At 39.8% G+C, this 26,362-nt stretch overlaps 5 protein-coding genes and 1 non-coding gene across 6 annotated transcripts; 3 read left to right on the top strand and 3 right to left on the bottom strand.

The window, feature by feature from the left end:
- Positions 1-1,723: 1,723 nt before the first annotated feature.
- Positions 1,724-2,875, bottom strand: LOC149931660 (uncharacterized). The gene has a single exon (XM_090156580.1). The coding sequence runs from the start codon at positions 2,873-2,875 to the stop codon at positions 1,724-1,726; it is 1,152 nt and encodes a 383-aa protein (XP_090012706.1).
- Positions 2,876-3,574: 699 nt separating this feature from the next.
- On the bottom strand, positions 3,575-6,697 carry LOC149931659 (uncharacterized). Its single transcript, XM_090156579.1, has one exon. The coding sequence runs from the start codon at positions 6,695-6,697 to the stop codon at positions 3,575-3,577; it is 3,123 nt and encodes a 1,040-aa protein (XP_090012705.1).
- Positions 6,698-11,632: 4,935 nt separating this feature from the next.
- Positions 11,633-16,117, top strand: LOC149931658 (uncharacterized). The gene is made up of 2 exons (XM_090156578.1): positions 11,633-12,814; positions 13,184-16,117. Exons 1-2 carry the CDS (start codon positions 11,633-11,635, stop codon positions 16,115-16,117), a joined length of 4,116 nt encoding a protein of 1,371 aa, XP_090012704.1.
- A 2,173-nt stretch (positions 16,118-18,290) lies between these two features.
- TRNAT-GGU (transfer RNA threonine (anticodon GGU)) lies at positions 18,291-18,363 on the bottom strand. The gene has a single exon. It is a non-coding gene; the product is annotated as a tRNA-Thr (tRNA).
- Positions 18,364-21,758: 3,395 nt separating this feature from the next.
- LOC149931656 (uncharacterized) lies at positions 21,759-23,544 on the top strand. The gene is made up of 2 exons (XM_090156577.1): positions 21,759-22,343; positions 22,396-23,544. Exons 1-2 carry the CDS (start codon positions 21,759-21,761, stop codon positions 23,542-23,544), a joined length of 1,734 nt encoding a protein of 577 aa, XP_090012703.1.
- Positions 23,545-23,790: 246 nt separating this feature from the next.
- On the top strand, positions 23,791-25,407 carry LOC149931655 (uncharacterized). Its single transcript, XM_090156576.1, has one exon. It carries the CDS (start codon positions 23,791-23,793, stop codon positions 25,405-25,407), a length of 1,617 nt encoding a protein of 538 aa, XP_090012702.1.
- Positions 25,408-26,362: the final 955 nt, after the last annotated feature.

Genomic DNA, 26,362 nt, shown 5'->3' with positions numbered 1-26,362 from the left:
TTACTATGCAAATGTGGTTTTATTTTCGTTCTGTATTTTATATCTTCCCTAATATCTGTCTCTTATTTCTTTAAAACCCGCATATTTTCAATCGTATATTGTAAATTATCAATTTTGTATATGATTTTCTCTCAAATTTATTTTAGTTTCGGTCATTAGCGAGAAATATGAGGAAATATTTCAAATGGAAATTTAATCCGTTCATTTTCATTGGGAGTTTCTCTCTCGTAACTATACATTTACGCAAATATTGATTAAATCTTCATCGGAACCCGTAAGATAATGGTTCCGAGTAAAACGTTCCGCAGTGGTTTATTACATAATGTTAAAGTTTAACATAAACCTCGATGTCTCATTTTGTTTGGTTTCCTAATTCCCAACTTGTTTTCTTATTGATTGGATTGGGCCCTCACTAACAATTTGCTTAAACTTTCGACAGAGAACTAAGTTATTGGTAAATTATTTCTATGTCAGTAAACACTCAGAACCACGTTTAAGCGTTAAATAAAGAAGTTTATCTCCATTCCCCGTTATTATAAACATTTGCTTAATTTTAGAAAGTGTTAGGAGCTGTTAGCTCTCGTTGCATAAAGGTTTGACCATCAGCCTCCTTCACATTGTCACCCGAACATCTTGAATAATGGCGTTAAAAGTCGCTAGCTGGCTTGGGCCTATAATAGCGCCTTGGATATCAGCCTAACTAAGGTACAGTCTAGTGCACACAACCAAAATTGACTTTTAAATTTAAGATTTTAATTTATTTCTATGATTTTGGCGAATATCTAAAAATGATTACTCATTTTTAAAAAAGTAAGTGACTCCGGCTATATATGGCCACACTCCCAAATAATTTTCAGATACGGAATAGATAACATTACTAAAAGCGCCTGTGAAACGAGTCCTAAATAATTTCTTTAAAAGCCCTTTAATTTCATATTGTTCAAAATGTTTATCGTACTATGTAGTTAAATGGTTTTTAAGTTCCTAGTTCTATTCGAACTTTTATTAACCCCGATGATACAATACATACACTGACTTGTGAGTATTATAAAACCGGGTCATAATTTAGAACTTTTGTTTTTAAGTTCCTATTTTTTTTTAATTGAGGTTGAAAGAAACAATGCTTCGGATACATAGCCTGAAATAACTCTCACTTTCGGAAATGAGTGGGAGACGCTAATAAAAGACTTAGATATAATTTTTAACAACAACTTTATTTATTATAACAAGATGCAACCGTCTCTTTCGAGAGAAAAACTCAGTGTACTCGATCGCTCGAGTTTCTTTTTCTTTTCAAAATATTCCCCCTAGCGGGGGTTACAATCGCCGGACGGTACGGCCGAATTTCCAAAATCCGTACAAGGTCAATATGGCATACATGTATACAATACAAAAAAAGGGAAAACCCAGTATTTCCAACACTCCCCCATGAACGTTAACGTTCATTAACCATTTTAACTTTTTTTTTAAATTAATTTCAATAGGATAAAGCAAATTAATAGCTCGCCTTACGATACTTCCATTTGGCAATTGAAGGGCGCAGGATCTAATTTTACCATCTCTGCCGGGAAATACTTGTTTAATTTTTGCTAATTTCCACTGTTGACGTGGCATATTTGAATCACTCAAGATTATTACTTTACCTTCCTGAATAAATTCCTCGTTATTGTTAATTTTATTGAGCTGGACTTTATGAGCAGATCTTAACTCTAGTAAATATTCTCTAGTCCAACGCTGGCGTTAGCGGAACAAGTTCTAAATAATCATTACTCTGATAAGTTAGCGGCCTAGAATTAATTTGGGCCTCTATTTCGATTAAAAGGGTCGTCAACTCTTCAAAGCCAAGAAGGGCTTTTCCTAAACACTTTTTAATCGCAATCTTCACGGTACGAACCATCCTTTCGTAAAAGCCACCCCACCAAGGGGCGCGCTCGACTATAAATTTCCACGTTATACCGTGGTTTCCGAAATAATCGGAAATTTCAGTTTTCCTAATCATCTTCCAAAGTTTCCCTAAATCCTTGTTGGCTCTAATGAAACATTTCGCGTTGTCGGAATAAATTGTTCGGCTCAATCCACGTCGGGAAACGAAACGTCTAAATGCTAAGAGAAAGGACTCCGTACTCACACTCGAGACTAATTCGAGATGCACCGCCCGCGTGATCGTACACGTAAACAAACAAATGTAAGATTTTTGGGTTTCTTTGCCGTTCTCTCCTTGCACGTAAAGGGGACCGGCGAAATCTACGCCGGTGACCTCAAAGGGGGCAGACTCTACGACCCTATCCTCGGGTAAAGGAGCGGTGATTTCTTTCAGAGGCTTCGCTTTCCAAATTCTACAAACTATACATTTGTTTAATATCTGTTTTATCACCTGCCTGCCACCCATAATCCAATATTGGGATCTAATTTCCGCTAATGTTAAACTTAACCCGCAATGAAATAATCTGTTATGCACTTGATCGATTAATAATTGGGTAAACCTGTGTTTTGGTAATATAATCGGGTGTTTTTCATCCCTTGATAGCATTGACTTTTGTAGTCTTCCGCCTAATCGCAATACATTGTTTTCATCAAAAAATGGTTTTAGTTCCGCTATTTTAGACAATTGTCCAATTTTTTCCGTCGTTTTTAATTCATTAATTTCGGATGAAAACTTTTCTTCTTGAATTTGTCTTATCCATGACATTTTCGCCGCGTACAGTTCATCCGCGTTTAAAGGGGCCAATAGTCTTTCTGAACTACTTTTCTTCGGCGCATTATTTGAAAATCGCAACGCTGTTATTCTAATGGCTCGATTAAACGAGCTGAAATTTTCTAAATTTAATATTGGTTGGGGCCTTTCGACCACACACGCTAATTGATTAATTTCCATTTTAGATTTTTTAGTGGCGTCGCTCGCGACTTTCTTTTCCACCTCCGTTAATTCTCGCTCTAAATTTAAGGGCCACTCGTGTAATTCCAGTGTCAACCACCAGGGCCCCAACCACCAAATTTTACTCTCCACCAAATTTTTTATTGATACTCCTCTAGTGAGTAGGTCCGCGCGGTTATCTTTACCCGCGCAATGGTGCCACCATTTTGGCTCGCTTAACCTTTGTACCTCCTGTAGACGATTAGCCACGAATGGCTTTCTTTTTTTTTGCAAAGTCTCTTATCCAACAAATTGTCACCAAGGAGTCCGACCACATATAGATTTGTTCATTGTCAAAGTTTTCTAATTTTTGAACCCGCTGCACCAATCGCGCGCCTAGCAACGCTGCCATTAACTCTAATTCCGGAATGGATCTTTTGTTTATCGGCGCCGCTCTCACTTTCGACATTAGCATTAGGCTTTTAATTTTTTCGTTTTTTGCTACCACTCGAACGTATATTACGACTCCAAACGCGTTCTCGCTCGCGTCACAAAAACAATGCAGCTGTTTCACTAGTACTTCACGCTTTTCTACGAGACTAAGAATATAGCGCGGAACATAAATATTTTTTAACTCGTTCATCTCGCCGCACCAATTTTGCCATTTTTGTACGAGCTCGCTATTTAACTCGTCGTCCCAGCTTTTACCGCTTAACCAAATTAATTGGTGAATGGTGTTATCAATCCGAGGGGGTCATAAATTCTACTTGACAATTTGAGAACACCACGTTTGGTGTTTTGCACTTTAGCAATGTCCCGTATTATCGGTTCTACGTCGAATGTGAAGATGTCCCTTGTTGGGATCCATTTCATTCCGAGAATTTTAAGGCTCTTATTTTCCCGAGATATTAATAATTTCTCGTCACTCTCGCTAGTATTCCAATTTTCTTCTTTAAATTTATCGTTGAGGACTTTTGAACTACTTTTCCATTTTCTTAGAGTCATGTTGGCCTCGCTTAGAATTAGTTTCGTATCCGTAGCTAATTTTAGAGCCATCTCTTCATCATCAGCTCCCGAGGTGAAATCATCAACGTATAAATCGTGATACAGCTTTTCTGACGCTTCCGGATGCGTTTGTTGATATTTTTTAAGATGATGGCGAATTGTGGCCGCTAGTTGATAAGGGCTCGAAGTTACCCCAAACGAAATTCTATTCCAACGATATACAGTCAGCTCAGAATTGTAATGATAATTGGACGGCTGATCTATCCACAGAAACCGTATGGCGTCGCGGTCTTTTGGCGCTAAAGAAATTTGAAGGAAAGCCTGCTGAATATCGGCAACTAACGCGACTCTCTGGAATCGAAATTTAATTAAAACTTCCAATAGATCTGGATTCATGTTAGGGCCAGGCAATAAACAGTCATTTAAGGATTTTTTCCCGTTGGCGCTTGAGGAGGCGTCCAATACCATTCGAACCTTCGTCGTTGACTTCTCTTCGTTTACGACCGGTTGATGGGGGGCGTAATACAGCGCTTTTGAATTTTTATTGACTTTGCTTAGGTCCGTTACTTTCTCTATCATTCCTTTAAGCTCGTAATCTTGCAAAACTTCTTTGTATCTCAGGAAAAGCTCAGGATCCCGCTGGAAACGTCTAACTAACCCTTCTAATCTTCTTTTCGCCATAAAGTAATTTGAATCTAATTCGGGATTTTCTTCAATCCAAGGTAGACTAACCTGATAACGACCATCAATAAATGCTACGCTATTCTCAAATTTCTCTTTCGCCAATATCTCAAGCGCCCCCTCAGTATTATTCTCTAACGACTCTTCTATTCCTAGACTTTCAAGCTCCCAAAACGCTTTTATCCGCTCATCTAATTTGTTTTCGTCAACCAACGCGACTTTCATTACTTGAACGGATGTGTGAAAATTATCCGAATCTAAAATTGCCATATTTGTTCCAGTACTCGCTGGACCCTGGACCACCCATCCAAACAAGCTATTTGTGGCTACCAATGTGGGACTGAGTCTTTCATACTCAGTATAGATAATTTTCCAATAATAGTCAGAACCAATTAAAATAGTTATCTCGTCGGATTCTATTCCTTCGCTCTCGTAATCCGCTAATTTTAAATTTCGCTTACGCAGTTTATTTCTTAACGCTGAGTCAGGCAGTCTAATCATTGCTACACTAATGACTGGCGAGGTAAAGGCTTCGATACAAATACTGTTGCTATTATGAACGCCTTTAAGCTCTATTTCTACTTTTCTAGCCTTGAAAACGGTAGGTTCGCTGTTGCCGAATGTATTTACTCTAATTTCTCCCCCTCTCTTTTCTTCCAACTCAAGCTTTTGGGACAAATCCTCTCTAACGAAACTGACCTCGCTCCCCCCGTCCAACAATATTCTCGCGGGTATCCACCCTCCTTTTCCCTTAACTAGAACCCTTGCCGTTTGAAGAAGGATGCCTTCGCTTTTCCCCTTTTTGCCCGAAGCTACGTTAACTTGGACCGTTAGGGTCTCCATAGGGGTCCCTTCCGCTTGGATTTGACGCCCCGCTTTTTCGAGGTCGCCGTTAAATTTCTTTTCGCTATCTTTTTCGCAAATGGCGACGTGATGGCGTCCTTTACAGTTGCCACATACTATTTTTGACCAACAATCTCTGGACATGTGCTGGCTTTTCAAACAACGGAAACATCTACGCTGGATTCTAAGAATTTCTTTTTTCTCCGCTAGGTTAAGTTTCTTACAATGTACGGGTTTGTGCCCCTCCTTTTCGAAAAAAATGCAAAATGGCTTCTCAAGAGCCGTTGACAATACCTGTGTCGAAGAGGTTTTACCCCGAAAGTCCTTGAAAGGTTTTCCCCTCTGCATTTCTCGATCTCTCTGTCTTTTCGCTGAATCATCAAACTGCAATTTCGATAATGACGCGCACCTTTCTCTACTCTGTAGAGCCTCTTTAATAAATTCCAGAACGATTCTAACGCTCCAGTTTTTTGTGGACTTGTTTAGCTTCGTATACTCAAGTCGTATCTCATTTGGTAGTAATTTAAGTATCATTGGGCACAAAAAATTTTGAAAGGTGTTTGGGTTTACTCCCATATTTTCCAAGCTCCTGACTTCGACTTCGCACGAAGTATATAACTGCCTCAATCCCGCTAAATCTTGCGCGTCTCTTACTTCGCTTAATGTTAATAGTTTATCAACATGCGCGTTAATTAAAACGTCCTCTCTACCAAAATTTTCGTGCAAGATTTCGATGGCCGAGTCATAGTGTGCTTCAGTTGGGTTGAACCCTTTCAGAGCTATCGCCGCATCTCCACCAAGATAACTTTGCAAATAATTAAATTTATTTACCTTCGTTAAATTCGCTTTATCGTGAATCGCTGATTTGAATTGAGTCCAAAAGTGTAACCACTTGGTGCTGTCGCCGTTGAAACGTTCAATCTGAAGCTTGGGAAGGTGAACTTCTATTTGGGCGTTTGTAGCATTATGAATATTAACTTGATTCTGATCAGATGGTCCCGCTAGTTGAATTCGATCCTTAATCGCTCTTTCGAGAACCGTTCTCTTCGTAATAATTCGGTCTTCAAATTCTTCCACCGCTTTTATTTCTTCGTGTAAATCCGCTAACCGCGTTAACGCTTCTATTTCTTCATTTTGTATTTTCAAAAGTCCATGTTTCTGATTTAAAATCGCTAAGGTACTTTCTTGTTCAAATAATTCGTTTGGATTTTTCGCTAATCGCTGATCAATTGCCGATTCTAATTTTTCTATCGCTGATTTAAGAAGATCTCTTTTTAACGAGAGCCGCGCAAGCTTGTCTTGTGCTGTAGCCATTTTTTAATTTTCGTTACTTTCATAAACTCTATTTTGTAGTTGTTCCGTTCGCTAATCTATCTAAAGTCCCGGGTTTCGGCACCATGAAATAACTCTCACTTTCGGAAATGAGTGGGAGACGCTAATAAAAGACTTAGATATAATTTTTAACAACAACTTTATTTATTATAACAAGATGCAACCGTCTCTTTCGAGAGAAAAACTCAGAGTACTCGATCGCTCGAGTTTCTTTTTCTTTTCAAAATATTCCCCCTAGCGGGGGTTACAATCGCCGGACGGTACGGCCGAATTTCCAAAATCCGTACAAGGTCAATATGGCATACATGTATACAATACAAAAAAAGGGAAAACCCAGTATTTCCAACATAGCCAAAATAAAATTTTAGACAACTAACGAAAGGGTGGTAATTTAAAAAACGCTCAAATTATCATCGCCCCTGTAATCTTCGACGGTGGTGATGAAAACTTAAAAGGCCGAAAACACTTTTCTCGTGCGCAAATTTATTTCAACCCGTCCAGTCTTACAAATGCCATATTTTTTACTAGTGATAGCTTGACCAGCTTGAGTGGCAGCTTGGATTGTCCTCGAATAGAGTAAGAATTGTTCTTGGAAGGAGTAAAGTACGAGCTGACAATCATTCTGTCTATCGCCTTCCCCCTCAGCTGACATCTCAGCTTTGTTTCCACCCTGAGTGCCTCCGGTGTGTCAAATTCATGGAACCGGATAAACTTCGTAGCATCATTGGTTATATGCTGTGTTGCGCCTGTATCAAAATACCAAACATCTTCTGCCGCCGTTCGAGCAACCAGACCATTTGCAGCAAAAAGACCTTCGCTGTTTCTTCCTCTGCCGGAACCTCCAACGTTGACTGTGTTTCTTGATGGTTTTTTTGGTTCTGACAGTTCTTTGAAAAATGGCCGTGTTAATTGCAATTATAGCATTTCAGTGGAAATTTGCGTTTTGATGTGCGTCCTTCAGAGTTGGTTGAACCTTGTGCTCCAGCTCGACGTGCTAAGAGTCCTGACGTTTCTTCGAAACTATTCATATCTCGAGTAGATCGGCCAATCAGTAGACGTTCCAGTTCAGCCACGGTCTGTTACTCCTCTGGTAGCGTGTCCCACAGCATGCTGAATTCACGATATTCATTTTGGGGCAATGATTTTCTTTTCCATGTTGGCGGCTGTCAAGATGTCAGCCCACAGGGAACGCATCTGTGCTAGATGGGTGGCCATATCGATGTCCGTTGACTTCGTTGTTCTCATGATCTGCGCTAACAGCTTCCGGAGGTGGTTAGACGATTTCTGCTCGTAAATCTCGAGCAACTTGTTCCATATTTCACTTGGAGTATCGCAGTTAGTCGTCATATTCCTGACCTTGGTTGATAAAGTAGACCATATAATGCTTCGGGCGGTACTGAAAGCAACTCGGTACTTCTTCTTCTTGGTTGTATATCCAAGTAGCTCTGCGGGTGTCGCAGATTCAGGTGGCGTTGGTTCAGTCCATTCTCCAGTAATGATTTCAAAAACATCCTTCATGACTAGGATATCTGTAATTTGTCGCTTCCAGCTCCTCCAGTTTTCCGGTCTAGACAACTTGTCGACGTCCTGTCGAGATAGACTGTCCATTGTTGTTAGCAGGAATACAAAGGACTGTATACAAGACTTGGTGTTTAGATGGGCATCCTAGCACGAGGTTTGCGCAGTGGAAGCGTGCTGGGCCCATAACCTGTTGAAGTTTTGTAGCAAAGCTCCCTTGCATAGATAGAATGATCAAAAACTCAAGTTATAATACAAATGGTTTATTATAGGGACATTAATTAAAAGATTATATTTACAAAAGTAAAAACTGGTTATGAACAGGAACTAAACTCATACTGACACACTACACAATAATGCTATGAGTATTTATACTAAGATTAAAAATAATAACGTTATCGGTAGTAAAAAAACGTAACGGAGATAACAAAAAAAACCTCCGAAGGTTTTACCGCGTACAAAAATTGAAATCGAATTTTTCCTTCAACAGCCCTGCAGTTGGAATCAAAGGCTTTTTTGGATTAATTTAAAAAACCGTAATTCCGACTGCAGGGCCGACTTACAAATCCTTTGTCGGAAAAGGGGTGTTTGGCTCTCGGGCCGACTGTATAACTAATATCAGTCGGCCAACTGTAGGCTGGGTAGAACATCCCGACACTTCAGATGCCATTGAATGGACAGCACACCCGACACCGTCTTCCCGACCAAATTCGTAGCAGTCGGGCCAACTACTTTGTGCTACATGGGATGTTTTGTTTAACCTTTGTATAAATAGTTGATATTCCCTTGTATTGGGCTCAGTGTTTGGTGTGGCGTCTTAACAATTAATTTTTCGGTTATGTTTAACCGTCATTAGTTCTTAAGCGTTAAAACAAATAGAGAATTAGATTAATAATAAATATAAAAGTTAAAATAATATATAGTTAATTTTATTTATAATAATAGAGAATTGGTTAAAAGTAAATTGGAATAAGTTAAATATTAACAGGAATTAGATAAAAAAAATATATATTTTAAAAAAATATTAGTTTAAATAATAGGTAATTAGATTAATAATTAAAAATATCAGTTAAAATAATACAGAGTTTTATTTTCATAATAGAGAATTTGGTAAAACGTTCACTGGAATTAGATAAATACAAACGGGAATTGGATTAATATTAAAATGCATTAGATAAAAAATAATAAACACAAGTTAAGAATTATTGGGAATTAATATAAACGAGAATTAGATTATGAATAGAAAATTTACGTTGAATGAATGGAAACGAAACGAAATAAAATTAAATAGTTACAATTGTTTTGTTTAAATAATTAAATTTGTTATTTAGTTTCCCCCCGTTTTTGGTGACTATGTCTCAATCAAAACAAGTTGACGGTGATGTCCGGACATGAAGAAACCCACCGGACCAGTCAAGACCACAATATCCGAGACCGATGGCCCCTGCGATGGTTGGTGAGCACGCAGTGATTTCGACTTGGAACCCGAAATTTCTTCTATATATTACGCCATCATAATCAATGCCGTAACCAGTAAGTCTCATACCAAACACTGAAGCCAGATCTCCCGGAGACGTGTCCTAGCTTAAGTACGAACACCTTAAATGGCTGAGCAATTGGCCGTGACAGGATTTGAAATAAATAATCCTCAATTCAATGTTGAATGTTTAACCAAATCATCGGATAAAATTATATAACCTAACATTCTAACGTTAAGCCAGAGGTTTCCAACTAGTTTCTTATTAACCAAATTTTCGAAATTTACTTCTAGTATAACAAAAATATTTAGGTCCCCAACTCTTGAAAGATAAATCGTATTAGGAAGGCCAGTGGAGGATCCAGAATGTTTTTCTATGTAGGCTAGAATTTTAACAGGATGATAAAATACGCGAAAAGGTAGATAAGTCCATAATTAAAAAGGAAAATAACTCTAAATCCTAAACAAATTTGAAGAAAATGAAAAACTTACTAATAACTCGTACCGATAGGTCTTCGAGTAACGCGAAACTCGGTTCAAATAGATCTTCGAGTAATAAACTAAAGTAAACAAAAAAAATTTAACAGTGCGCCTTCAACCACATATTATTCTAAATAAACAAATATCATAGTATATAAAATTGAAAAATATGATAAGTAAGACCAATTAAGTTATTAATTAAAGAAAAATCTTATCAATAAGAAAAAGTCATTCTTCTACTCTGTTTAGATTTCTAAATCAACAAATCTCAAGGGATAATCATGCAAAATATTAGTTATATCTTTATTAAAGGAAAGGCTCACCATCGTTGAAACATAATTTTTAGTCAAAGGCCGTGATATGAGAGTTTCTAAATTAGCGTTAATTTGGGTTTCAAAATTAATTTCAATTAAAGACAAATTAATTGGCGATTTAAAAATGAAGAGTTGGTTGGCGCCATTATATTTCAAAGGAATAATTAATGTCACTATGGAATAGACGCCTGATTCGCTTTCGCCTTCAGCGATCACGTGAAAGGCCTCTTGCTCAACTATTGGTCCCTTAATCCCTTTCCTCAAGTTATTTTTTTAACCAAAACAGAAGCTCAAGAATTCTGTTTTACTTACTAAAACCGCTCATTTGGTAGTTTTATTATATAGTAAATTAAATTTAAAGCCGAAAATGAGGAGAAATCGAGGGAGGAGAGTACAGGGCTATGAATTTGACCCCGAATATACTGCGGAAGAGCTAGAAATAATAAGAAACTGTGAAAACCTTTAATAATTTGTAAAAGAACTTAAAATAAAAAAAGTTGTCGCGAGAAACTATTTAGGCGCCAGATTGTCTGGGAGTAAAATTTACACTAATGTATTTGTCCATTCTTGTATCCTGCCCATTGTACGCGCCCCCGTGAATTGCAACACGAGGGTCAATGTGGGAAAAAGTGCAGCGTCACGGGTTGGAAGGGAAAGATTTGGACATCCTTTCCACCAGTGGCGCCACCCGACCCCTTTGTCCCTCTCCGACATCTTGTAAAAACTATAAATACCTCCTCCGCAAAAATGTAACCACTGTCTCTTTCTAAAATTCTCTCATGACTTGACGCGAAATAAAATGTTTCTTTTTCACCAACATCGTTATTATTTAACTATACTTTAAGTCCCTAATCGAGCAGGCAAATGTAAACCTAGCGTTTTTCAGTCGGCGCTATGGTAAAAATAATTAGCTCTCCCAACCCCGGTAGTTCCTAAAACTAAAAACTACATGGTGCCGGAAACCCGGGAAGTAAAACCAGATTAGGAAATAGTTATCGAGAGAAAAATAAAGATCCGATACTCAGGAGATCTTTCAACAAAAATCTAATTAACCAGCCCAGACTACGGGAACCAGCGGATCCAATACTTGAGGATCAACCATCCCAGACTACGGGAACCTAAACTACAATGCCGGATCCAGCTCAACAGCCCGACCAGGCGAAGGCGAAACGTGAAGCCCAGTTGATGAATCTAAAGTCATCACGCAAAATCCATAGATGTCTCGTTACTAGACAAATAACTTCAATCGAGACCCTCATTAACGATTCACACACTACTGCGGAGGATCTAGACGACGCGATCCTGATACTACAACATAAGGAGGCCGACCTAATTCAATACGACTCCAAAATAGTGGTACTCATCGACAACGATGAGGATATGGAGAGAGATATACAGACAGCCTACGAAACATACAGGGAAAAAATCACTTTAATCACCAGAAAAGCCCAGCGCCAAATCCGGAAACTCGGTGATATAACCGGCAGTGCGGTTCTCACGAATAACGGCGGTATCGGCTCAGCAAATACTATCGGCGGCGGTACCGGCACTACATTGCCCGCAAATACTACCGGCGGCGGTACCGGCACTACAATCTCCATCAACGGCGCTACCGGCCTTACGAACCCCATTAACGGCGGTACCGGCTCTACGAACTCCATTAACGGCAGTACCGGCTCTACAATCTCCATCAATGGCGGTACCGGATCTACAAACCCCATCAATGGCGGAACCGGACTTACGAGCCCCAACACTACAGGATCAACCGGAACAAACGCATCATTCCAGACGGGGACGAAACTACCTAAACTCGTCCTTCAGAAGTACAACGGAGACATCACCCAATTCAACAGTTTTTGGAACCAATTTAAGACCGCAATCCATGATAATGTGAGTTTACCAAAAGTTGAAAAATTCAACTACTTATTGTCTTATTTAGAAGGCAACGCTAAGTTAGCTTTAGCGGGATTGTACGCGTCAAATGAAACGTACGACGAAGCCATAAAAATTCTAGATAATCGATTTGGGCGTACCGATTTAATTATTCATACTCACATGAGTAAATTGCTTAATATGGAACCCGTTAGAAAAGTTAACGATCATAAAGCACTCCGGCGACTATTTGACTCTTGTGAACTTAATATCAGAAGTCTGAGGTCACTCGGTGTGAGCACGGTCGCTAACGGTACATTTTTATGCCCCACGTTATTAAAATGTCTTCCTGACGAAATAAGACTCGAATACAGTAGGAAGCACGTGAAAGATGCTAATTGGAATGTAGATGCTCTATTAGAGTTTTTAAAACAAGAAGTAGAAAGCCGAGAAACTTCGGCCCTTTTAGGCGCGGGGGTTTCTAATAATTTCAAGGAGTATAATTCCTATAATTTAAACGAAAATCAGTCTAAAAAACCCTTTAAATATGCAAATTCAGCTTCGGCGCTCACTACCGTTGTAGAAAAACCTAATTTCCAAAACAGCAGAAATAATACTAATTATGGGGACAACATTTATTGCGTATTTTGCCAAGAAAATTTACACAAAAGCTTTAATTGCGTTAAACACTCTCTAGAAAGAAAAAGGCAAATAATTAGGGACCAACAAAGGTGTTATATCTGTCTCAAGGTCTCGCATCAAATGCAAAATTGTTACTCCAAATTTAAAAATTTCCGCAAATGTAAGAGAAGGCATCATTTCGCGCTATGTGAACAAAACGAAGTGAATAAAGGGTTGGATAACAATAGCGAAATGGGGAAAGACGACGAGAAAGCTTCAGCCAACGTAGCTTGCGCCAAGGCATCAATCGGGGAAGGGGGGAAAACCGTACTACTGCAAACGGCCCTCGCCATAGCTAGACCTCCCAATAATTCGGAGGGGGTGGAAATCCAATGTTTGTTAGATACTGGGGCTCAAGCTTGCTTTATACGACAAGATTTATCGAAAAAACTAGAATTACCCATCGTGGGAAGAATTGAAATAGAAATAAGTAAATTTGGATCGAAAAGTACTTCGCAAGATATTCGAAATAAAGTTAGGTTAACTTTAGAAAATACGCGCAACCCTAAACAAAGGGTAGAAATTATCGGCATTGAGGTTCCGTACGTTTGTAATGCCGTAACGTCTCTAAACTGTGAGGAAGTAGAAAATTACATGCAAATGAAAGGCCTACAATTAGCCGATAGACCTAGTAAAAAATTGATGGATAGCTCTAGCATGGACGTCCTTATTGGAGGAGATTACTATTACGCGATAGTGACCGGAAAGATCGAAAGATTTAGTTCAAGACTAGTGGCGCTAGAAACTTGTTTCGGATGGACCGTACAAGGTCCCTGCGGAGAAAAAGAAGGGGGAATTGGAGTACACTGCAACCAAATCAGCGCTCTCCGAATTAGCGTAACCGAAAGGGAAATTTCCAAAACAATGGAAAAACATTGGACTTTAGAAAGCATGGGTATAGAAGATGGGGAACAAACAAATATGGATCTAAAGAATTCCGAAATAGTGGAAAATTTCAACCGTGAAATTAAAATGATTGACGGTAGATATCACGTAACGTTTCCCTGGAAAACTGATAAATTAGCGTTACCAGATAATTTAGGACAGGCCACTATTAGGGGAAATAGCTTGATTAAAAAATTTAATAAAGACCCAGTAATGTACGAAGAATGCAAGGCGGTTGTTGACGAACAATTACCTTTAGGAATAGTCGAGATGGTCCCCCAACCGGAAATAAATACCCCGGGCACGTATTATCTCCCACCACAGGCGGTAAAACGCGACAGCGTCACGACTAAGGTGAGAGTGGTTCTAGATGGCTCCTCACACGCTAAGGGCGCACCCTCGTTGAATGACCTATTATTCAGCGGACCTAACTTAAACCCCGACTTACTACTAATTTTGTTGAGGTTTAGAATTCATAAAATCGCGTTTAAAGCAGATATAGAAAAGGCGTTCTTACAAATCGCGCTATCAGAAAACAAAAGGGACTCCGTGAGGTTTTTGTGGTATAACGAGGACTCGAGTAACAAACTAATGGAAAATCATTTTATCCATCTTCGAATGACACGCGTGCCATTCGGAATCACCGCTAGTCCATTTTTACTGGCAAATACTATCAAATACCACATTCACCACACGAAGGAGGCCGATAAAAAGGCGGTAACAACCCTGGACCGCGATTTATACGTAGACGATCTAACAGGAGGGGACAAAAGTGTCAGCGAAGCGTTTGACCTATCAGTAAACGTCAACAAACTAATTAGCAGCGCTAACATGAGCTTTCGTAAATGGCAAACGAACTCTCCCGAATTAAGAGCCCTCTGGGGTGAGAAAAAACAAACCCGAAAACACGTTCCTTTATTCGAGGGAAAAGAAAACCCGGGTAATCTAAAAGTATTAGGACTAAAATGGTTAACGGACGAAGATACGTTTTCATTTAATTTGGATGCCCTAATGGACATACTTCAAGACATTAGGCCCACAAAAAGACACGTTTTAAGCATGATGGCCAGAATATTTGACCCTATAGGAGTATTGGGCCCCTTTACAATTAGGGCCAAAATAATTTTCCAAAAATTATGGGAAAAACAATTAACCTGGGACCAAGAAATTACGGGGGAACTTCGCGATAAATTTAGGGTTTGGTACAGTGAGCTCCCACTCCTACGTAACGTTAGTTTATCTAGACACTATTTTAAAGGGAACGGTAACGTCACTGAATTAGAAATACATACCTTTTGCGACGCTAGCCAAAGCGCGTACGCCACTACAATATATGTCCGTTACGTAACTAGTTCCGAAGAAATAGGAGTCTCATTCGTAGCCTCCAAAACAAGAGTAGCACCCCTCAAGAAATTGACTATACCTCGTTTAGAATTAATGGGCTGCGTCCTTGGTGCCAGATTAACGAACTACATCAGAGACGTATTTTCGAATCTAAATGTTAAGAATTATCTGTGGACAGAATCCACAATCGCTTTACACTGGCTTAAAGACACTCCTACTAATTGGAAGCCTTTCGTTAGCAATAGGGTATTAGAAATTGGAAAATTCACCAATCCTGGGGATTGGAATCACTGTCCTGGATTGCAAAATCCCGCAGACATCCCGACAAGGGGAATTTCAGCTGAAAAAATAAACGCCCACGAAATGTGGGAGGGAGGTCCGAGGTGGCTTCGAGAGCCCAAGACGCAGTGGCCCAGTGATAACCAAGAAGAGCGACAGGTAGATAAAGACGAGCTAGACAGGGAAAGGCGCGCTCACGCTTTAGTAATAAGCTTCGCCCTAAAACCTAGTCTTGATAAGATAATAAATTTAAACAGATTTAGCTTGTTGGATAAGGCTCTTCGAGTCACGGCGTACGTCCTAAGAAATGTAGATCGTACCCATAAACCGAAAAGACAAATAGGCCCAATAACCGCGGAGGAAATGGCAGCGGCCGAAATTAAGTGGATTAAATGCATCCAAGAAAAAACCTACGGCGAGGAACTTACGGCGTTAAAAAACAAACAAACGGTAAAACCATCCTCAAAAATTTCACTTCTCTATCCGATACGTAATGAACAGGGTATAATATGCGTGGGGAGGTCGACTAGAAAAATCAACTATGGCCTATAATCTAAAACACCCTATTATTTTAAGCCAAAAAGAGCGCTTCTCCGAGCTTCTAATGGAGCGATATCACCGAAATGTACTACACGGTGGCACTCAAATTACAATAGCGCAGGCGCGGGAGAAATATTGGGTAATTGCTGGACGGCAGTTGGCATAAAAGGTAGTGAAAGGCTGCTTGGCGTGTAGACGAGCTAGGGCTAAGCCAGGACACGCGCCTTCCGCCCCTCTCCCGCAAAACCGAATCGAACAAGCCCCACCATTCGAAATCATTGGGATTGATTTTGCAGGCCCAATTTACATCAAGGGTCCCCAATATTACGAAGGGAAAAGTAAACAATTAGATAAATCCTACATTTGTTTAACCACATGCGCGGTAACGAGATCGTTACATTTGGAGGTCATGCCATCTCTTAGTACGGACGAATTCTTATTAGCGTTCCGACGCATGGTTGCCAGGCGCGGCATTCCAAAAGTAATTTACTCTGATAATGCTAAGACCTTTGAGAGAGCCAATAAAGACCTACAAGATATTTGGAAAAATTTAAAACAAAAGGAGTTACTAGAATATTTCGGAAAGGAGGGAATTTCTTGGCAATTTATAGCGGAAAGAGCCAGTTGGTGGGGGGGTTTTTATGAAAGATTAGTTTCAAACACAAAAACTATACTTAAAAAAGTCTTGGGACGATCTATCCTTAATTACCAGGAAATCGAAACCATATTAGCCGAAACTGAAGCGGCTGTAAATTCCCGTCCCTTGACATTTTCTGTTGGGGCAAAGAATAAATTGCCTACCTCCACAAACCTTTCCAAAAATAAAAATCGCCTCGTCTCGCGAAGAATTAACTAAGAGATATAAATATCGGCAAAGATTAAATAATAAAATATGGAAAAGATGGCAGTCAGAATATCTACTGCAATTAAGAACCGCGAATTTCGCAAAAAATAAAAATAAGGATAATAGTTTTAAAGTAGGTGAAGTAGTTTTGATTCACCAAGACGTGATAGCAAAACACAATTGGAAGTTAGGTATCATTACCGAGCTCCTCGATAGTAGAGATGACAAGGTGCGTGCTTGTCTGGTAAAAACTCAGAATGGAACTGTAATACGTAGACCAGTTCAGCTTCTATATTCACTAGAACTTTTAAATGACTAAAATTGAAATGTTAAAATTATTAATGTTAAATATTGTGATATTTCGATACCTACATATCCCAGCAGGGAGTGTGAAAACCTTTAATAATTTGTAAAAGAACTAAAAATAAAAAAAATTGTCGCGAGAAACTATTTAGGCGCCAGATTGTCTGGGAGTAAAATTTACACTAATGTATTTGTCCATTCTTGTATCCTGCCCATTGTACGCGCCCCCGTGAATTGCAACACGAGGGTCAATGTGGGAAAAAGTGCAGCGTCACGGGTTGGAAGGGAAAGATTTGGACATCCTTTGTCCCTCTCCCCCATCTTGTAAAAACTATAAATACCTCCTCCGCAAAAATGTAACCACTGTCTCTTTCTAAAATTCTCTCATGACTTGACGCGAAATAAAATGTTTCTTTTTCACCAACATCGTTATTATTTAACTATACTTTAAGTCCCTAATCGAGCAGGCAAAAGTAAACCTAGCGTTTTTCAGTCGGCGCTATGGTAAAAATAATTAGCTCTCCCAACCCCGGTAGTTCCTAAAACTAAAAACTACAGAAACCGCGCCGCAGTTGTTAGGCCTTTGCTTATAGCCGATGTTGACATTGGACGGATTAGAGAAAACTGTTCCTGTGATAATGGATGTGTTAAAATACCCCAAGAATTTGACAATAATTTGGAAAGCGGTTTGAAAATTTTGCTCAATGTTAATGATATAACATGGTTGTTGTATGCTGCCAACAAACACCTGATGTTGAAAAGTTTTTAAACAAGCATCTGAATCAGCCAGAAGACCCAAAGTGTATCACTGAAAATACAAATTTCAAAACTATGTGCTTAAACAAGTAGTTTTAGAAACATTCTACAAATCTTACCTACATTATCGCAAATTGAAAAATAGAAACAGACCTGTAGCTGATAAGATTGATAATTTATTTTTTATAATTACGCAGGAATTATTATAATTCGAAGTTTCATTTAAATCAAGGAAAACCTCTGCGTGTGGTGCCATACCAGAGTGACTGAGAAAAATCATATCACCTCGGGTAGGAATCGAACCTACGACCTTTGGGTTACCGTCCCAATGCCACTACCATTGGACTACCGAGGCCACGAATAATCAGGCCTCGGACATCCAATTTTAAGAATGACTCGATCTGGTTCACATTATTGACGGGATATATTTAACCCGTTGTTGACGGTGCCGTAGCATTTTACGTCAACTAATTTTTAACAGGACCTTGATAGCCTGTAGTCATAAGATTGATAATTTATTTTTTATAATTACGCAGGAATTATTATAATTAGCATAATATAAACGTTTAAGTCTTTGACAGTTAAAAGGTCTAGATTAGTAAAAAGTGGTTCAGTATGAGCCAGGTATGTAGCGTTAGCTAAAATTCTTATTGCTCTTTTTTTATTACCACCAAACTATTTATATTATGGTTTGAGGTATTACCCCATATAAAAAAACAATAGTTCAGATGAGAATAGACAAGTGCTAAATATAATTTACGCAGGATAATATAATTAAAGATTTCACGGTTCCTCCTTAGGAGGTATAAACTAAACGTAATTTTTTTAACAACCGAATTTATTTGTGGTGTCCACGTTAGATGTTCATCAATCCATACACCCAGATATTTCACTTCAGAAACTTTTAATAGCTTGGGGTTTGTAACAATTTTCTCTAAATTTTCATACGCATCACTTTCAACATCCAACCATTTTGTCAACGTCTCTTTTTCAGAACTTAATGGTTCATGACCACATTGAGAAAAAAAAATTTAGATATGGAAATTTGTGAATGTTTCTGACATGGTACAATAATGACATCCACATATAAATTAATACATTTTTATCACCTTCGCAATTTTCAGAGCAGTACCTAAGATGTCTATTTATAGCTTTAAGCCAAGGCGCTAATTCTTTTCCAGATTCTTTTTTGGCAACAGTCGACAGTTTAGTTCGGATACTTTTAGATAAGTGCCATAAATCAAATTGATGATCAACTGAAGGATGATGGTCTCTTAAATATGCACGGCATTGAATGTGTCGGTCAGTGGTAATTTGATTAATTTCAATACCTTTCTCGATCATTTTGGCCATGCACCTCTTTAATCCCAAAAGGTCCATGTTTTCGGATATGTAATTTGTTTCAGTTTTATTAATTAGTTTGAAATGAGTTATCAAATCACTGTCTTGTTCCATAAGCGAATAAGTGGAATACTTTGAAGAATAGCCAGGTGAACTGCATGTTGCATCGCCCGAGAAACTAATATACTCTTTTTCACTAATTTCACTTAGTACCTGCGTTTGCTCTTCCTTCCAAACTTCATTAATTTCGGGAATAGCATGGTTTCGTTGTAGATCGTAATACTTAGTTTTGCTTATTCCACGCATACCCATAAATTCAAAGAAAGTATTTATTCAGTGATAAGTACCCCCGCTTAACAAAATAGACGACGCTATGAGAAGGTTACCACAAGGCATTTTTCAGAGGACTGGTTGGGATTTTCAAACATTAGAATGACCATCTATGCAGTTGAAGCGTATAGTAAGTTGGCTACCCTAGTTTTGTGATTTCTTAACAGTACTTTTATCTATTACACGGACGCACGATTCCCAATCACATATTGCTTTCAAAAACAACAATTTTTGTTTCTTTTACAAGGCATTCGGGAATTTGGTCCTCTTCTGTTTCGATAGAAAAATCATCCGGGTCATCTTCACTTTCAAGGCTTGGTACATACGTCGAGATATTTTTGTTGGTTGATTCAGTTTTTGTAGAAACCGAAGTGTCTAAATTTTCACCAAGAGAAAGGTTTTCCATAATAGGCAATAAATATTCAAAAAAATTCACTTTTGAAATAGGAGTAGAATGAGAGTGTGGTATTATTTTTCTTGGGGGTTTCACTTCTTCGGAATATTCTAGATTTGGATTATCTACAGGGTTTAATGGATTCAAACTGGCTTGAAAAACTGGGTAAGATGGATCCTTTAAAACCTCTGCTGCTTTCAGTTTCTGTGCTTCAATTTCAAGTTGAAGCTGGAATTCACAGATGTTGGTAGAGAAATCTGAAGTACATACTGAAGTTTGAGTTCCAACAGAAGTTTGTTTTGGCTTCAAAATTTGAATGAATACTCCATCAGTCTGTGTTCCTTGGTTTGATTGGGCACTAGTTATCAGTAGCATAAAATTTGCTGAGGTAGTTTCATAAGGTTGTTCAATGATATTGTCACTGTCACTGTTAATATTAAATAATGTAGGAACAGCACCTTCAACAAGTTCTTTCATATAAACATTCTTTAAAAGTCAAGTAATGGATAAACTGGTAGCGGCAAGGAAAGCAATCAAGAAACGAACTGATACATTGAAGGCTAGAATCGAAGAGGAACTCACGGAGAAGGAGCTGAACTGCAAGAAGGTCGAGAAGTTATATGAGCAGCTAGAGGACAAGAACAAGAAGTTGTTGGAAATGAACGAGAAGATACTGACAGCCATGACCGGCGAGGAAGCAGATATAACTAATGAAGTCGATGCAACTGAGATTTATGACGAAGGGATTCAGGTGTTACAGAGGGAAGTTCAGGAGCGTCTAGGGCTAGATGTTGGTAGTCTTGCATCTATGAAGTTCTTATGCAAATCAAGGATAGAAGCTGGCAAGGTCCCTGCCAAGTTACCCCTACTTAACATCCAGAAGTTCAGTGGCGAAGTAACCCAATGGCAGACCTTTTGGGGTTCATTCAGTACATCCATAGACGGAAATATGGCACTGGCAAGGACGGACAAGTTTAACTACCTTCGCTCTTACTTGGAGGGAGCTGCACTCCGCGCAGTAGAAGCCTATTCTTTAACCGATGAGAATTACGAAAAGGCAATCCAAACCTTACAGAACCGTTTCGGAAGGAAGAATATCGCTATGCAGGCCCATATGAACCGATTACTCCAGCTATCAGCAGTCAAGAGTTCGAGCGACGTCAAAAGCCTTCGTCAACTGCACGACACCTGCGACACGGCAATGCAGAGTCTGGACACTCTAGGAATAAAGCTAGCTACCTATAGCAGCATGCTCTACACCATATTAACGAACTGTTTACCTTCCGATTTGAACCTCGACTATAGCAAGAGTATCAAAAACGAAGATGATTGGGACGTAAGTATGCTTATTGACTACATAAGAAAAGAAGTCGAAAACAGAGAACGCGCACTCATCATGAACAAACCAGTCCTGGAAGAAAAACGAGTCAATATAGAAGCCGAGTTCCAACTGCAGTAGCCCTAAACACCGCCGTATCCAGTACCTGCATATTCTGCGAAAAACCCGGTCACAAGCCAGACGAGTGCAGTACCTCTTACGAGCAGAAAATCGAGAAAATCAAACGAAGAACAGTTGTTTCAATTGTCTAGGAGTCGATCATCCAGCACGCCGCTGTAGGTCTAAAGCAAGATGCCTGGTTTGCCACAGAAATCATCATACGTCGATCTGCAGAGAAAAATCGGTAATGACGGAGAAACCAGCCACGGAGATAGCAGTTGGGTTGATGTCACTCAAAGACTTTGGACTCCGAGACACCCAAGTTTACCTCCAGACCCTTGTACTCTTCATCGTAGGCGCCAGCAAGAGACTTCTGGCAAGATGTATATTCGACAACGGCAGTCAGCGGTCATTTATTCGTGAAGACGTATCAAGAGCCTTGGACTTGCCGGTCGTATCTGAGAAACTGATCAAAGTCAATCCGTTCGGGGTAGCAAGTGAAACCACCAACATTCAAAAACGAGTCAGAGTCAACCTAAGAAGTATAACCGACCCCGACGTATTAGTCGAGCTCGCACTCATTGAAGCGCCAATAATCTGCGGAGCTGTTGTTGGTGTTCCTGGAGCTGATATAAGAAGGCAAATGGAGTCAAAAGGGTTAACATTGACTGAAGAAGCAGAGCACGATGGAGTCAGGGTCTCACCTGAGCTAGTAGTATTAATTGGAGCAGACTACTACTGGAAGCTATCTAAGAAGGATTTTGAGAAGTTAGAAGGAGACGTAGTAGCAGTGGAGACAGTATTCGGTTGGACTGTCCAAGGTCCGACGCCAGTATCAGCAAACCTCAACGTTCAATCGACAATAACTATGACCGTCAACGTAGAAGAAGAAGTACATGAGACAGTTCTGGGAGATTGAGTCGTTAGGAATCCAAGACCAGCAAGCAGTAACAAGCACAGAGCAAGCTATCATTGATAACCACAACGCTACGATCAAATTGGTGGAAGGTAGATACCAAGTACTGTTACCTTGGAAGTCCGAGCATCCAGAGATCCAGAATAATTTGCCATTGGCAACAAGAAGAATGACTAGCCTGCTCAAGAAATTCCAACAAGACCGTTCACTGTTTATAAGGTATCAGGAAGTCATCAAAGAATATTTGTCTGAAGATATCATCGAATTCATACCAGAAGAAGAAATAGCAGCTAAATCTGGGGAATACTACTATATTCCACACTTTGCGGGAGAGCGTGAAGATAGAGCTACTACGAAGACACGCATAGTCTTTGATGCCTCAGCAAAGGGAAAAGGAGCAGTATCATTAAACGACTGTCTTCATCCGGGTCCCAATCTCAATCCGGACCTCTTGAAGATACTACTTAAATTTAGAAGACATCGAATTGGTATCATGGCAGATGTGGAGAAAGCATTTCTTCAGATTTCACTATGGCCAAAAGATCGAGACTACGTTCGCTTCCTGTGGATTAACGAGCTAACTGGGCCGGAAGAAATGAAGATCAGCCATCTACGCATGAAGCGGGTACTCTTTGGAGTAACGTCAAGTCCCTTCTTGGTAACCGCCACCTTGCAATATAATTTCAATCAACTACAGGAAGACTATCCAGAAACATGCGAGATACTTCGTAAAACTACATACGTCGATGATCATGTAGGAGGCGCTGATTCAGTTCAAGAAGCACTTCAGTTTCGCAAACAAGCTTGTGAAGTTTTCAAACGAGCCGGAATGAACCTGCGAAAATGGGTAGCCAGTTCTGAAGAAGTCATGGAGATATGGGGTGCAGAGAACGGATCGAAACAATCGACACCCAAACCTCTGAGCTCGCAATTAAAAGTTCTTGGTATTACTTGGCACCCAGAACCGGACCACTTTGCGTTCGACATATCTTCACTACTAGAGTTTCTGACGCAAAAGAAGGATACCAAGAGAGGGCTCTTACAAGCAGGTGCCAGAATATTCGATCCCATTGGCCTTCTAGCACCTGTTGTCATCGTGGTCAAATGTCTGTTTTAGAAGTTGTGGAGACTCGGCATAGGATGGGACGATAAGCTACCTCCGGAAGTTCAATCTGAATGGGAGCGATGATGCCTGGAATTACCAAATTTGCAACAACTAACCATACCAAGATGGAATTTCAAGAACGCTGGAAGCATAGTCACTGGAGTAGAAGTCCATCTTTTCTGCGATGCAAGCGAAAAATCATACGCCGCAGTTACCTACATACCGTATCATACCGAAGTTGGAAGTTATGGAGTATCTATGGTCTCATCAAAATCACGAGTAGCACCACTGAAGAAACTGAGTCTACCTCGACTGGAGCTCATGGCAGAGCTCATAGGAGCTAGACTTTTAAGAAGTACACTGGCACTATTCGAAGGAAGGGTCACGAGATATCACTGCTGGTCCGACTCAGAGATAGTCCTTTATTGGATTCGAGGACAAATCCGAGAATGGAAGCCTTTCGTGGCTAATCGTACGTCAGAGATTCAGTCCATAACCGATCCTAGCCACTGGTCACATTGCAGAAGTCAAGACAACCCGGCAGATTTGCCATCCAGAGGGTTTACCGTAAAAGAATTAATTGCCAATCCGAAATGGTGGAACGGTCCTACCTGGTTATCAGAAGTAGAAGAACAATGGCCAAAAACAAAGTTTCCTACGTCACTTGCCAAACTCGAAACAATCGTAGAGGAAAGAAAAGTCTCAGTCCTGAGTTGCGTCATTCAGCCAAAAGAAGCTTTATTCTACGTCAACAAATATCATTCAGCAAGTCAAACATTTCGCATCACTGCCTGGATCTTGCGTTTCGTAAAAAACGCCAGACTTTCTCAAGAAGATAGAGCCAGAGGTCCGATATGCGCTGAAGAGATCGCCTTAGCAAGAAATCATTGGCTTCTAAAAGTACAAGAAGAATCTTTCGCTGCAGAAATCAGTTGCTTAAAGAATAGTCAATCTCTATACAAGTCATCGAAGATAGCTCAATTCACTCCATTTTTAGACCATGGTATTCTACGTATTGGCGGACGTTTACAGAAATCGAATCTTGGGTACGAAGAAAGGCATCCAGTAATCTTGCCATCAAAACACCATCTAACAAGGCTGCTAGTTAAAGACTGTCACGAGAAGGTCATGCACGCGGGATTCAATAGTACCATGACTCAGTTGCGAGAAACATATTGGGTCTTACAAGGTCGCCAGCTAGTCAAGAATGTAATCCAGAAATGCTATGTATGCCGGAGGTTGTCCGTCAACGCCGGGAGGCAAGTTTTTGCACCGCTGCCACGAGATCGAATCACAGAAGCAGCACCATTTCATGTCACAGGCCTTGACTTTGCCGGACCACTCTATGTATATGACGAGGCGACCAATCAGCAGTCCAAAGTTTACATAGCACTCTATACATGTGCAGTCACTCGAGCGCTACACTTAGAATTGGTCACCGACATGAGTGCTGAAAAGTTCCTGTTGTCCTTTCGACGATTCCTGGCAAAACGAGGGATGTGCAATACCCTTTACTCCGATAACGCAAAAGCGTTCAAACGTTCCGAGAAAGACCTGGCTGAGATGTTCCGGACCATCCAATCTAAAGAAGTACAAGAGTTCCTGATCTATAAAGAAATCCAATGGAAGTATATAGTGGAACGTGCCGCATGGTGGGGCGGATTCTGGGAGCGCCTCGTCCGCTCAGTTAAATCCTGCCTAAAGAAAACCATCGGTCGTACCACCTTGAGCCCAGAAGGGTTAACAACCACGCTAACAGAAATTGAAGCGGTCCTGAATTCTCGCCCACTGACTCATACGTACTCTGCAGAGCTGCGGTACCATCCTAAAACGAGCCATCCAGATGCTGCACAACCTCGAATTATCAGAAGATGACAGTGTCATCGGGAAAGCGATAAAGAATTTTTTGTATAAACATAAGTATAATAGATTGTAAAAAAGAACAAATTGTAGTAGTATATAAACAGGAAGTTTTGTAATCGGGGGTCAGTTCTCTCTCCGTTCTCATGATTTTCTCCTTTTAATTTAAGTTTTAGTTGAATAAATTGTTGATTGAGTTTTAAAATGAGTTCGAGTAAATTCTTGGTAAGTTAGTCGCGACAGTGTGGTCATGTTTCTCGTTTGCACTTTGATGATAGAATAAAGCGTCTGATATCATTTTCTTCATTAAAATGAGCCAATTCCTAATGTTGATGGTACTAGTTCGTATGCGGCGACAAGTGGGCGGTAGCCCACCTCAATGATTCATTATGGATATAAATATTTATAAAATTATTAATATGAAATAAACAATTAAGGAATAGAATTTATGTGGTGGGCTGAGATAGGGGCCATGTTGATTTCCGGCTTATAGACTTACGCTGGACCCGGAACCGGATGTGTTCCCTCCCATCTAGCTTTTCCAAGTACAAACTAGTTCACCACTAAACGTTTTGTACAGTGTAAGGCCGATCGTTCCATAACATTGCTTGGTTTTCTTTGGTGAAACCGGAGACTTAAAATATAAATCGAAGTGAGAGAATACTGGCCAGTTCAAGATTCAAATGTAACTACCCTTATCTTTTTGGATTTGTGTAGAATAATTCGCAGGACAAGGTGATACATAAACTGAACTTTATTTCGGTGAGCCTATAAGACTGTTTAAATGTAGTTTTGTTTTAGCGTTTTGTTGGGAATATCGATGTTTTGGTTTAATTCTTTGTATATAACAGTGGTTACGAAATACTAAGGATTACAATTTAGTATTTTTAAACAAGTGCAACATGGCAAGCACATTGAAGACGGACACCTGCATCTTTTGCAAACAAAGAACCAGGGAGAATCCCGAAGA

The sequence above is a fragment of the Leiobunum rupestre genome, chromosome 8 (assembly GCF_980474605.1).
Source record: "Leiobunum rupestre chromosome 8, qqLeiRupe1.1.hap1, whole genome shotgun sequence".
Taxonomy (NCBI): Eukaryota; Metazoa; Arthropoda; class Arachnida; order Opiliones; family Sclerosomatidae; genus Leiobunum; species Leiobunum rupestre.
Note: the sequence above shows the minus strand (reverse complement) of the source record. Positions and strands in the feature narration are given on the sequence as shown.

What these genes read in the sequence shown, in the direction of transcription:
- LOC149931660 (XM_090156580.1), bottom strand. Translation starts at nt 2,875, where the DNA reads ATGGAAATTAATCAATTAGCGTGTGTGGTCGAAAGGCCCCAACCAATA.
- LOC149931659 (XM_090156579.1), bottom strand. Translation starts at nt 6,697, where the DNA reads ATGGCTACAGCACAAGACAAGCTTGCGCGGCTCTCGTTAAAAAGAGAT.
- LOC149931658 (XM_090156578.1), top strand. Translation starts at nt 11,633, where the DNA reads ATGCCGGATCCAGCTCAACAGCCCGACCAGGCGAAGGCGAAACGTGAA. An exon ending in TAGAGTTTTTAAAACAAGAA is followed by an intron (nt 12,815 to 13,183) that starts GTAGAAAGCCGA and finishes CGCAAATGTAAG; the next exon opens with AGAAGGCATCATTTCGCGCT.
- LOC149931656 (XM_090156577.1), top strand. Translation starts at nt 21,759, where the DNA reads ATGACGGAGAAACCAGCCACGGAGATAGCAGTTGGGTTGATGTCACTC. An exon ending in CTGTCCAAGGTCCGACGCCA is followed by an intron (nt 22,344 to 22,395) that starts GTATCAGCAAAC and finishes CCGTCAACGTAG; the next exon opens with AAGAAGAAGTACATGAGACA.
- LOC149931655 (XM_090156576.1), top strand. Translation starts at nt 23,791, where the DNA reads ATGGTCTCATCAAAATCACGAGTAGCACCACTGAAGAAACTGAGTCTA.